This window comes from Gossypium hirsutum, chromosome D05, assembly GCF_007990345.1.
Source record: "Gossypium hirsutum isolate 1008001.06 chromosome D05, Gossypium_hirsutum_v2.1, whole genome shotgun sequence".
NCBI classification, from domain to species: Eukaryota; Viridiplantae; Streptophyta; class Magnoliopsida; order Malvales; family Malvaceae; genus Gossypium; species Gossypium hirsutum.
In genome coordinates, this window is record NC_053441.1 from 20123123 (window position 1) to 20136334 (window position 13212).

General features: G+C 34.3%; 2 protein-coding genes across 8 annotated transcripts; both read left to right on the forward strand.

Annotated features, from left to right (window-relative positions):
- The first annotated feature begins 838 nt into the window (after positions 1 to 838).
- Positions 839 to 6330, forward strand: LOC121217832 (beta carbonic anhydrase 6, mitochondrial). Of its 7 annotated transcripts, none has more exons than XM_041094246.1 (10): positions 839 to 1075; positions 1167 to 1312; positions 1408 to 1469; positions 1841 to 2617; positions 2710 to 2758; positions 2852 to 2965; positions 3070 to 3123; positions 3255 to 3337; positions 3423 to 3525; positions 6081 to 6330. In XM_041094246.1, the coding sequence occupies exons 6-10, from the start codon at positions 2855 to 2857 to the stop codon at positions 6234 to 6236; spliced, it is 507 nt and encodes a 168-aa protein (XP_040950180.1). In that variant the 5' UTR covers positions 839 to 1075; positions 1167 to 1312; positions 1408 to 1469; positions 1841 to 2617; positions 2710 to 2758; positions 2852 to 2854; the 3' UTR covers positions 6237 to 6330. The 7 variants fall into 7 exon arrangements, with proteins under 7 accessions (XP_040950180.1, XP_040950183.1, XP_040950182.1 ...); XM_041094249.1 differs by having other exon boundaries at positions 862 to 1075; positions 1968 to 2617; XM_041094248.1 differs by having other exon boundaries at positions 862 to 1075; positions 2424 to 2617.
- A 1578-nt stretch (positions 6331 to 7908) lies between these two features.
- On the forward strand, positions 7909 to 12933 carry LOC121217833 (AP-4 complex subunit mu). The gene is made up of 13 exons (XM_041094253.1): positions 7909 to 8205; positions 8842 to 8936; positions 9202 to 9405; positions 9694 to 9810; positions 9916 to 10044; positions 10422 to 10548; positions 10919 to 11022; positions 11123 to 11227; positions 11444 to 11538; positions 11628 to 11715; positions 11822 to 11882; positions 12017 to 12090; positions 12677 to 12933. Exons 1-13 carry the CDS (start codon positions 8148 to 8150, stop codon positions 12773 to 12775), a joined length of 1356 nt encoding a protein of 451 aa, XP_040950187.1. The 5' UTR covers positions 7909 to 8147; the 3' UTR covers positions 12776 to 12933.
- The last annotated feature ends 279 nt before the right edge of the window (positions 12934 to 13212 follow it).

Genomic DNA, 13212 nt, shown 5'->3' on the forward strand with positions numbered 1-13212 from the left:
ATATTCGGCTTTCTCCAACAAACGTCGCATCCCTCAACCGCCGGACGCAGGACTGACTGAGAGGAATGAACCATGCACGCCCCAATCAACATTGTAAAAATTCGTCCACATAATGCACAAGTTAGTCGGCTGTCATAGAAATTTGTTTCCAAACCATCACATTTATGCTAAACCAAATGCCCCATAACAACCCCAGCACACGCCTCCTCTTTTTCATCTTGCTGCTCAACCAGCATGCAAGCAACAAACTCCTTAACCGAACCATTGATGGGCACAAAACCAGTGATATCATATACCCTAAAATAAGAGAATGTGTTAATAAAATTTATAAAAATTAAACCCTCACAGCATATACCCTAAAATAGTAATAAATCATATCCAAGTGAAATCATGTACTAACATAGTACGTCGTGTGGGAAAATGACCAAACCACAGTTCTTAAATGATTATGTTAGTGGACGCATCACTATTCGCAATTACACATTTAAACATGATGTTAAAATAAATTAAATTAAAATTGAAAAGAGACATATTTTATAATATTTATTATAATTATAACAGTTAAAATAAATCTTTATAATAACAACAACTAAATTCAGGAGTCATATAATCAAATATATAAAAAAAGATTGAATCAAAGAGGTTAAAAAAATTCAAAGCATGAATGCTTCATTAGCTTTGATGAACACGTTTTATTGTAGTTTGAAATTTATTGCTTGAGAGGATAAAGGCAAAGCCACTTGTTTTGTAGCTTTGCATGACTAGCGAAGGGGACCAATATTTTTTTAGGTATTTGTTTTTGCTTGTTCAGACCCCACAAGGATTGGATAACTATTGGTGTTCCGTTTGCTTGGATAAGCATGCCTTGGTTGTCTTCGTCACCCTCTCAATTATGCCAACAATCCTGGAGAACAAAACAATTTAAAAATAAAATAAAATAAAAACACAAAAACCCCCAATCTGAAAACTTTACGTGATGATATGGAGAACACGATCATGGAAACAGAGTTATAAAAGGAAATTCATTATTACGAAGCAAATGCAAAGGTGGGAAGAGAAATGGCCTGGTTGATCCGTAAGTATAATAATCGTAAATTCAAGGAGTACAGCATATTCTGATATGGAAGTTATGTAAATTGTTTGGTGACATGTGAACTTGAATTCAGGCTTTAAAGCTCGATCGCTTGCATCGGCGACAAGGCCACTACGCGATACCCTCGATTCTTATCGCTGCTCACAGTCTCATTTCTCTGGGTTTACTACCGATGACTCTGTTCGCAGTTTCCCGAGGAAATGGCTTTGTTCAAAAGCGGTGCGTTTTGTTGATAATATTCTTTTCTCTTGTTTCGTTTCTTTTTCTCCCACAATGATTCCCTCCTTTTGATATGTACATATATACTTGGATAGATGAGATTGAATGATGTGGACGACATACAATCAAGGTCATCGTCTTCACCGGAGATCACTAGGTAAAATATGGCTTTCAATTTCTGTTGTTTAGATTATTATAAGATATTAGGTTCAAATTCAGTTTTTGAGCCTGTTGATTCTCCAAGCTTTTAATGGAAAGATGATTGCAGTCAATGAAATTCCATAGCCAGAGACCATTTCAGTACATATTCCCAGTTTCTTCATGTCATTAATAACCCCACGTTACTTAAGTTCTATTATACTTTTGGATTAGCTACTTGAAAGTTGAAACCATAGCATTCTCCATATCTACAGGAGGCCCTGTTGGGTATGGGTCCCACTATGTGGGAAACCCATATTTTCTGCCATAATGTTGTCTTTCTTTGATTTTGTCAAAAGCTAATTTTTTTTATGTGTGGGACGTGGGCAGCCTTTCTATTATTATTGAGTGTCAAATTCTCAATTTAAAAAGAGAGAAAAACAGAGAGTGGGATTGAAGCTCGTTGGAGAAAAAGAGAGAATAGAAAAAAATCAGTTTTTCAAGCTTGGTGCAGCAGTGATCAACTCCTCGATCGAAGGTCCATCCGTGGTTCGATTGAGGTGATTTTTGGACAGCAGCTAGGTGATAAGGTGTTCTTGACTTTGTACGGTCGGATTTTTCATCCGAGACTTGTAGCGTCGGAAATACCCATTTTTTCAGCAGCTACGTTTTTGGTGATGTTCTCTCATTTTTCTCTCTTTTGCTAAAGATTACATATTGTTAACCTTGTCGGAGTTGAATGCTTGTTGTAGGCTTGATATTGTGATCTTGTAGTCGAACATTTGATGATAGTAGAGCTCTTTATCGGACTCTAAAGTCCCGTGGTTTTTACCCTTGATTTAAAGGGGTTTTCCACGTAAAAATACCGGTATCTCTATTTATTTTTGTTGTGATTGCATTAGTTGATTTGTGGTTGATTAAGGTTGCTAGAGAACATATCTTGTGCTATTGTGCTTGCCATAATTTTTGACAGGAGTTATAATGAGAGAAAGAACACCGGTTGTGCTTTCGCTTTGTTTCGGTTGTTCGGTTTCTTCCCAACAGGCCCTCGGTTTTTGCTTCAAGCAATTCCCTAGGTGTAGGACTACAAGAAGTTACAGGCTCCAAATTGAACCTGTTTGATGAGTTGAAACAGAGGTTTCTGAGTTTTAAACATCACAAATATTTGTAAGTTCTACTTAGCAGTAGGGTCAAAAAATGAAGGTTCCCTTGATCTGATTTTTTCTTTTAATTCCTTGTAAATTTTCATTTTCAAACAGGGAAGAATTGGAGCATTTTGAAACCCTTAAAGAAGCTCAAACACCCAAGGTTATAAACCAAACCAAACCAAAGCCATTTATCAATTTCCCTCATCATGCTTCTTCTATGTGACCAATTAGACTAACAAGTTTTCAAAGACAGTTTATGGTGATTGCTTGTGCAGATTCCAGGGTGTGTCCTTCTACAATCCTTGGGTTTCGACCAGGGGAAGCCTTCATGATTCGAAATGTAGCTAATCTTGTTCCTCCACTCCAGGTATTATTATTATTATTTAGCCATGCTGTCTTCAACTTCATTGAATTTGACAAAGCAAGGAAAACACATACTACAGATTTCATTAGAATTTATCCTTTTCGCAGAAGGGACCTTCAGAAACTAACGCTGCCCTTGAATTTGCAGTAAAAACTCTTCAAGTAAGTGATTATTTATTGGCAAGAATACACAAGCAGCTGTTTATAAACGTATAACTTGTCAGTTTTCGTAAAATAGAGTATAAAAGGTAGATCAAAACTCAGAAAACATGGTTTTATTTTTTTATTACTAGGTTGAAAACATATTAATTATTGGTCACAGTTGCTGCGGAGGAATTCAGACCCTTATGAGCATGCAAGATAATAGTGACTCCAGGTGATGATATATGTTTTTCCTGTTTTAGCCTTAAACGAAGCCGCAGAATTTTTGGAGCCTTACCTTATTTGTTCATTTCGAGCAGTTTTATCAAAACTTGGGTTACTAATGGGAAAAATGCAAAGTTAACAACAGAATCTGCCGCAAACCACCTTAGCTTCGATCAACAATGCCGTCTCTGTGAGAAAGTCAGCACTCTTTTTTTAACATTTGGCATCACAAACTCCATAGTTATATGTATGTATTGGAGATGATAATTACATTGAATTGGTGTTGCAGGAATCCATAAATATGTCGCTAATGAACTTGCTAACTGTTAGAATTGTGTGACCCAAATTCTAAGAGATTGCTTGCAAGTCAAGTTAAACAAAAATATATTTTCTTTCTAGAAGATTTAGTATTTATTAGTATAATATATTTAGCATTTATTAGTATAGTTTATTTGACTTACTAATTTAGCCTATAAATAGGCTCCTTTACAATCTTAGAAAAAGTGACACCCATTAGATTAGAACTCATAACACATTCAGAGAATTTTGTGTTTACGTTTGAGGGTTCTTTGTTTTTCGGGTTTTCGGGGTTTAGTTTTTATCTCCATCTTTTGTACTCTTCATTCTTTTGCCATTATAGTAAAATTATCTTTGCCCGTGGTTTTTTATCCTCTTTTGAGGGGTTTTTCCACGTTAAATTTGTGTGTTCATCTTCTCAATTTCTTATACTATTTTTACTTGTTCGTTGCTTAATCGGGACGATCCTAACAAGTGGTATCAGAGCTAGTTTAACTTTCATAGATCAGCCCGGTCAGAGATGGCAGAAACAAGGTTTGAAATTGAGAAGTTCGATGGTGAGACAAATTTCAATCTGTGGCAAGTTCGGATGATGGCAATTCTAGTTCAAAAAGGCTTGAAAAAGGTTGTTACAGGGAAAAAGCCTGAGAATCTAAATCAAACAGAATGGAAAGAGCTTGATGAAAAGGCATTGTCTGCAATCCAGTTGTGCCTCGCGAATACAGTATTGCAGGAGGTATTGATGGAGAAGACCTCATTCGCCTTGTGGAAAAGGTTAGAAACTCTTTATGCGACTAAGTCTCTGGCTAACCGTTTAGTGTTGAAACAACGTCTATTTACGTTTCGCATGAACGAAGGTAAGCTTCTTAAAGATCACATCAGTCAATTCATTACTCTTTTAAATGATTTAAAGAACGTTGAGGTTCATATTGACGATGAAGATCAAGCTATGCTATTATTGTGCTCTTTACCCTCTTCATACAAGTCTTTCAGGGAGACCCTGATTTATGGCAGAGACAAACTCTCGTTCGAAGATGTGAAGGGTCATTTGTTGAGTAGAGACAAACTCGACAATGAGTTTGATTTGAATAGCAAAGCAATAGACAAGCTTCCGTTTTGGTAGCATCAAAGAAACGAGACAAAAGGTGTCGCTATTGCAAAAACTTAGGTCACGTCAAAGCAGATTGTTATAAACTGCGAAATAAAAGAGCTGCTGAGAGTAACGAGGAAGATGTAGCTGGTGCTAATTTGGTCGATGAAGGCGGTGATGATTTCTTGTTAGTGTCAACGAGCGATAACTCCAAGATTACGTCTGAGTGGATCCTAGATTCAGGATGTTCTTTCCACATGTGTCCCAATAGAGAATGATTCTCCACATACAGATCAGTTGAAGGTGGAGTTGTGCACATGGGAAACGATTCATCTAGTAAAATAATCGGTATTGGTACTGTTAAAATTAGGATACACGATGGGACGATTAGGACACTCTCAGATGTCAGGTATGTACCTGATTTACGAAAGAATCTCATCTCCTTGAGTATTTTAGACTTGAAAAGATGCAGAATCAACATCGAGTCGAGCGACATTAAAGTATCTCGTAGAGCTCTCGTTTTGTTAAAAGGTAAAAGAACCGGCAGTCTTTATATTCTGGAAGTTTTTACAGTGACCGGTGAAATCGGACGTCCCTCGTCCATTACGGAGTCAAAGTCAACTCATTTGAAGCGGAGGCAACTTGGTCATAGGAGGGAAAAAGGTATGACCGTTTCGTTGAAGAGAGGTTCTCTTTTGGATGCAGGTTTTGAAAAGTTAGGGCACTGTATTCGTGAAAATCAGACCCGGGTTAGTTTTGATTTGGCAGTGCACAAGTCGAAGGCTAGAAGTCTTCCAGCTTCTAAGCATAGATTCGACTCAGTTAATTCCCTGCATAGTTCAAGATAGGCCCGTGGCGGGTTTTGGCAAAGATGGCATTGAAAGAATTTGTGTTAAGGTGGAGATTGTTAGAATTGTGTGACCCAAATTCTAAGAGATTGCTTGCAAGTCAAGTTAAACAAAAAAATATTTTCTTTCTAGAAGATTTAGTATTTATTAGTATAATATATTTAGCATTTATTAGTATAGTTTATTTGACTTACTAATTTAGCCTATAAATAGGCTCCTTTACAATCTTAGAAAAAGTGACACCCATTAGATTAGAACTCATAACACATTCAGAGAATTTTGTGTTTACGTTTGAGGGTTCTTTGTTTTTCGGGTTTTCGGGGTTTAGTTTTTATCTCCATCTTTTGTACTCTTCATTCTTTTGCCATTATAGTAAAATTATCTTTGCCCGTGGTTTTTTATCCTCTTTTGAGGGGTTTTTCCACGTTAAATTTGTGTGTTCATCTTCTCAATTTCTTCTACTATTTTTACTTGTTCGTTGCTTAATCGGGACGATCCTAACACTAACATATCCCTAGATAAAAGAGAAGGTGAAGAAAGAGCTGCTGTTTGTTCATGGAGGATACTATGATTTTCTCAACTGTACATTTGAGAAGTGGACGCTTGATTCCAAGGGAGGCAGTGATGAAGAAAAGGGAAGGTTCTTCGTCAAAGATCAACAACTTTGGTGCTGACTGATGTGTTCTTGGCCATTTTATATATATATATTTGAAACCTGTACATTGCAAGAAAATGACAATAATACAAACATAATTTGAAAAAGTTGAACTCACGGTGTTTGATAGGTAAAAAGCAAAGGCTGCAAAGCTCAATTTTCAAATCAAACCACGCCCAAACATTATATTGAGCCAGCTACGATATAGTAGACCCAATTTACGAGAATAAAAACTAAAGCATATCCAACATGTAATTGGAAGGGATTGTAAAGCTAAGGATGCAATCTCGCTAGGATTGTCGATTACGGAAGGTAATGGCGCGGGATTATCATTTTATCGTCTGTATGTTTTGTCTCGCCTGAACGTTAAAATTTAAATAATATTTTTATGTAATTATCTCAAACTTTCATCTCATTTGATATCCATTAGTTATTTATAATAATTTAAAGGGTAAACTATATTAAAGTTATTAATTTATTAGTAATTTTACGTCATAATCACTAAATTATTTAAAAGTTTTCATTTAAATAAGTGAACTATTTGTAGGTTTTTCACTAGACTGTTAATTTTTTTTTTAAAAAAAATATTTGACTAGCGAGTTTCAAGTGACAATTCGATGATTAGTACGATGGATCAGTATTCATCAACGAATAGAAAAATACACCTTTAGATCTTAGTTGATTTGACAATCCAGGTTAGAGATCGGAGAAAAAAACTATTTAGATTTTGTTTCGTAGGTTTGTGATATTCAAAGCTGTTTCACGAAAAAAATTGAATTGTAGAAGAAAAGAAGAATGAGAGTTTTCAATTAGTGCAGGTTGTGTGAATAGAGAATTCTTACAATAGAGATTTTAACAACCCAATGACTTAAATGAAAATTTTTAAATAATTTAATTATTATTTTATAAAATTTTTAAGTTGCGTGACAAAAATGTAAAATTATTAAAAATTTAGTAACTTAAGTATAATTTACCATAATTTCAATGTGCACTGGTAATGCAATAATCTATAAACATCTAACTTAAATATTTTAAGATTTATCTTTTAAAAATTAAAAATTAAAAATTAAAAATATAAGAGTAAACTTATAATTTCAAAATATTGAGACAGGAATGTTCACTTTTTAAAAAAACTGCTTCACCATTTCCTTTCTCCACGAAAAATAATACTTTCCATTAAGAATGGATTATTTCAGAATTCAGCTTTTGCATTCTTATTGTTTCAAATTAATTATGTTTATAATTCAGCAAGTTTAACCATCATTTATGACTTCCACAATTCATCAATCAGCACTACACATTTGAATATTAATTATTAGTGTATTAAAAATTAGGGTAAATCACATTAATAGTTTCTAACAATTTTTTAAATTACATTTTAGTCATTTAACTTTTAAAAGTTATATAATAATTACTAATATTATTGAATTGTTAAATTTTGATCACTTATCCATTAATTTTTTTAAATTTATTGTTAAGAAAAATTTTAAAATGACATTTTAATTATAGTTTAGAGGCCAAATTTATTATTAACACTTTGAATTAACATTTCATATCATCAAAAATTGAATAATCGAAATGTAAATTTAAACAAAATTTAGAGACAGTGTGAAATTTATCCTAGAAATTAATAAATGAAGTAGTAATGGTCGATTGGATCCACCTTGGCATATAAAGTCAGTTAAATATCACTCCGAGGTCAAGAAAGGAATAATTTAAATTCTAAGGTATGGACATAAAATTTTGAGATCTTTAAGGGGTCAAAACATAATTGTAAAATCGAAGTAAAAAACAGCCGAGTGGAAAGAAGCAGAAGAAACAAAGCCTAAAAGATCGAAGCTGCAGTGCATAAAAACAAAGCAAAATCAAAATCGCAGGCAAATTCATAGAGGGAAGGAAATCGGAGGAGACGATTTGAACGGCGAAAATCATGATCTCTCAGTTTTTCGTGCTCTCTCAGCGAGGCGATAACATAGTTTTTCGCGATTGTCAGTTCCCCTTCTTATTATTTACTCTTTGGATCTAAATTTCATTCCTCTTTTTTTTTTCAGTAGAATCTTGCGATATATTTATTGGAATGAGATCCTTACTTTTAAGCTTTTTTTCTCTCAATAGTTAGTGCGATGATTGACTTTGTAGATCTGAATCTTCTTGTTTCATATTCGATTTTTGCTCTGTTCAGTTGGATGGAAAATATTTAGTGTAAGATAATTCTTTTCCTTTGCTGCATTCTGAATTATAGTTTATGCTAGTTTAGCTTTCAAAATTTCCTTTTATTTTCAACCATGATTCTCGAGTCCATTTAGATCAGCTTTCAGTTCATCTTTACTGATGAACGAATGATAGGCTTTGAATTGGTTTTGCATGTAGTAATTTAGCAAAATCAGTAGGAATAGTTGGCCTGGAAAGCTACATATCAATTTCTGGACGCTGAAATTCACGATGCCTATGGAAATGTCTTGACCCTTATTTAAATTTACAATTGGCACTTAAGCATGTACCTAATGGAAGATAATTGTAAATTATTATTTATAATATTGATTTATAATTGTGGTTTGATTTTATTGAACACAAAGATCTTTACAGCCCAAAACATGACACTGATTGAATGATTGTTATTGCAGATCGGGGTGAAGTAGCGAAAGGAAGTGCAGAGATTTTCTTCCGGAAAGTTAAGTTCTGGAAAGAGGATGGACAAGAGGAGGCACCCCCTGTCTTTGTAGGTATTATATTACTAAAGAATGTAATATCAGGCCGGATGCTTTTATGCCGGCTGGACAAATTATATGCATTAAATAGAATAATCAACATATTTGCTCTAGCTATCCCTCTTGGTATGCTTAGTTTTTAGATTGATTTAATCACTCCTATTATTTATCATGTATCTATGGCTGGTATAATCCAATGCACATTTACTTTATTGTTATAGTTTACAAGCTGGAGTAGTGCTTTAATAATTTTGTATAATTCTTTTCCATCAATAGAATGTGGATGGTGTGAACTACTTCCATGTGAAGGTTGTTGGGCTGTTGTTTGTTGCAACCACAAGGGTTAATGTATCGCCATCTCTTGTCCTGGAACTTCTGCAAAGGATTGCTCGTGTCATTAAAGATTATTTAGGGGTTCTAAGTGAAGATTCATTGCGGAAAAACTTTGTTCTTGTATATGAACTGCTTGATGAAGTCATTGTAAGTTCTTTTCATACTAAACTTTTCAGTTGGTATATATATATTTGGTCAAAGGCTTGCTACTCTTAATTAGCTACCAAGGGATTACTGCATCATGCCTTTGCTCAAGAAGTCGATACGAGTTTATAATAGATTGCGTTTTAGAATTGACTTGTACATCATAAAATTTAATATTCCTCTCCTATGAAATATGCATAAGGCTTTTCAAATTAGGTGAAGTATTTACCATTAACCATGTATTGTTCTTATGAAAAGATTCTAATAGGTTCTGCTTTTTTTTTCCACCAGGACTTTGGTTATGTGCAAACAACATCTACTGAAGTTTTGAAGTCCTACGTTTTTAATGAGCCAATTGTGGTTGATGCTGCACGTTTGCAACCTCTTGGCCCTGCTGCCATCTTTATGGTATGATGAAGTTCCTGATTATCAACCTTGATATAAATGGTACTCTCTTATTTTATCAAAATGCATTTGTGCGGATATTTATTTTTCAATTTTGGATGTATGCAGCAAGGAACCAAAAGAATGCCTGGCACAGCAGTTACGAAGTCTGTTGTAGCAAATGAGCCTGGAGGCCGGAAGAGAGAGGAAATTTTTGTGGATATAATTGAGAAAATCAGTGTCACATTTAGCTCTAGTGTGAGTGACTACATTGTTATTTTAATTTGGAAATATCTAAAGTGTTCTAATTTCTAGTTATTAGACATTTGGATTTCATTATTTTTCTTTTTCTTTTTTGGATTAGTAGAACTATTATCCTTTTTCTCCCTTAAAAGCTTTTGACCTGTATGTTCATCCCCTCTCTTTTTGAACTAAATAAAGTGAAAGAACTACCATTTTGTTCTTTCTCTCCCCGTTATCCTCAAAGTTTATTTGAACTCTATCCCTCATCAGTTGTTTAATTTCAGTTTATGATTTTTATCAAAAAAATAAAAATATACAGTCCACAAACATGCTCCCATAACATCGTGCATGATTAAATAAACTGCTAACCAATTCAATGATATTTTAAACAGGGGTATATACTGACTTCTGAGATTGATGGCACTATTCAAATGAAAAGTTACTTGTCAGGAAATCCAGAAATTCGACTAGCTCTTAATGAAGATCTGAGCATAGGAAGAGGAGGGGGAACAATCTATGGTACTGCCTTCACCCGTTCGTATTGCTTTTATATTTAACATATATATGTATATATTGAAAATTGTCTTTCCATAGAGGTGCTGTCTTCAAGGTTTTCATTGCAAACAGCTGAACAAATGTGTGGAAAGTATAACTTAATCAATAAGCACTATTTCCGTTTATTCAATCGCTTTTTGGTTAATGAAATTTTTTCTATTGTTTCTAGAGGATTATTTGTATATGATATTCAGCCATGATTGTCACTTGCAACTAGTATTTTGATATGAACGTTCTTAGCAATATTGGTTTAACCTATGTTTTTGTATCTATTATTCACCCACTATTTCAAACCAATGATTTGTCATTCTATTGGGTCTGCTTGTTGTGACAGATTATAGGAGTTCATCTGGTTCAGGCGCTGTGATACTCGATGATTGTAATTTTCATGAATCAGTGCGTCTTGATAGTTTTGACATGGACAGGACTCTATCTCTGGTGAGTGAAGATTTGATTGTAGCAGGTAGAAAATTTTGCAGACTGAAGAGATGTATTTGCATTTTTTAGTCTAATGTTTCGTTCTGCTATTATCTTTCAGGTACCACCAGATGGTGAATTTCCTGTCATGAACTACCGAATGACGCAGGAATTTAAGCCTCCTTTCCGTATTAATTGTTTAATTGAAGAAGCAGGACAGCTTAAAGTGAGCTTGTCTTTCTTGACTTGCATACATTATGATGGATTCATCATATGCTTTTCCCCATAATCCATAAGCATGCATATTTCCTGAAATAATAATAATAATTTGATAAGGGCCTATTTCATGTACAAGTAATTCATCAAGTTCTAATATAAATTTTCAATTCTAGAGCGTTTATTTCTGATTCCAATCTTTATGCTCCTCTATTAATTTTTTTAGGCTGAAGTTATTATTAAAGTACGCGCGGAGTTCCCTTCAAACATTACTGCAAACACAATTGCTGTACAAATGCCACTTCCTAAATATACTACTAGGTATTTTCCTTTTCTCTGGTCAATGTCAAGTTTGGTGGGACAAATAGATATATTTCCGTGGATTACATCTTTTGGACTTGTTCTTTCAGAGCTAGTTTTGAGTTGGAACCTGGAGCTGTTGGACAAAGAACTGATTTCAAAGAAGCTAACAAGAAACTTGAATGGGGATTGAAGAAGGTAAGGCTTTTTACAGATGTTTTGAGAAGGTTTTACCATCAAATAATTCAATTATATGGTAGCATTTTCCCTTTCAATCTAATCATCATTTTGTATTGCTTGACAGATCGTGGGTGGATCTGAACATACACTTCGTGCAAAGCTGACATTTTCACAGGAATCACATGGTATGCATTATCCATAATTTATTTCTTTTAAAGAATCATTTTTCTAAATTTTTTCTCTCTCAACTTAATCAATTCATTTGAGAAAATGTGTTAAGTTCCTTTCTCATTGATGAAATATTTATGGTTTAATTCAGCAAACCTCACAAAGGAAGCTGGTCCAGTTAGCATGACTTTCACAATACCAATGTATAATGTTTCAAGGCTTCAGGTAAAGATACTCTTACTGGTAGTTTCCTAGAGGATTGAAATGTCTATATTTTGGCTGATAAAAGCAAAAGGTCTAATGGATCTATGATAAAGCCTGGAATAGAAGATGACTTAAGAGGAAGAAGCAGTGCCTAAATTAGAAGTTGCTTAAATTTTTTTTTCTTTGTATATAATGCAATTGAAATATTATCAATGTTCAATGAGCAATTATTCGGGTTCAATCAATTGTCTGACTTCTTGACGGATAATGCCTATTTGGACTTGACTTGGGACCTTGTTTAGGATAATACCTAAGCCTTAGACCAGTGCACTCTCCGTTTGCATGTATGCATGTTTGTTGATTTAGTCACTTAGATCAGGGTTCACAACTCGTTTCACCAATTAGGTCTATATTTTTGCCACATCATGAATGCTTCCTATCACGATTTTGATTTAACAACACGAAGTTTGTCATTTAGTAGTAAAAGCCAACTCTCAAAGCATTTTTTATGGCACATAGGACAAAGATTCAAGTCTCCGCAATGTTTCTAAACCCTAATCCACTGTTTCAAAAGATTAGAAATATTAATATTGTTCTACTGCTGCAGGTGAAATACTTGCAGATAGCAAAGAAATCCAGCTCCTATAATCCATATCGATGGGTGAGATATGTCACTCAGGCCAATTCGTATGTTGCTCGAATATGATACAGTCAAACCTCTCTTTTTCTTTAATATGTTCTGTATTTGTTGACTCCCAGATGACACTTTTTTCCTTTTTTTTTTCCCTTTTCATTAACTGCTTTAAACATTTTTATCATGTAGCCATTACCTGATTTCTATGTTAGTGGTCTTTGTATTGACAATCTAGTACAATTTTTGGATGTTGCGTTTGTGCCAAATTCAATGTTTGCGGATGTTATTTGTTGATTCGCAAGCATAGAGCCGCTCTACTTACATTTAACTACCCTACATTAGTAAACCCTGCTATACTTGACCGGCACTGGCACTGGCCCCGGCCGTCACGGGCATGATCATTCTTGTGTTAGAAAAGATAAAACAAACATTCCATGCTTTCCATCTGTTACCTTGCATGCAGACTATTCATGGTTTCCAGGCCATGAAAGATCAACCCTTTGTATTTC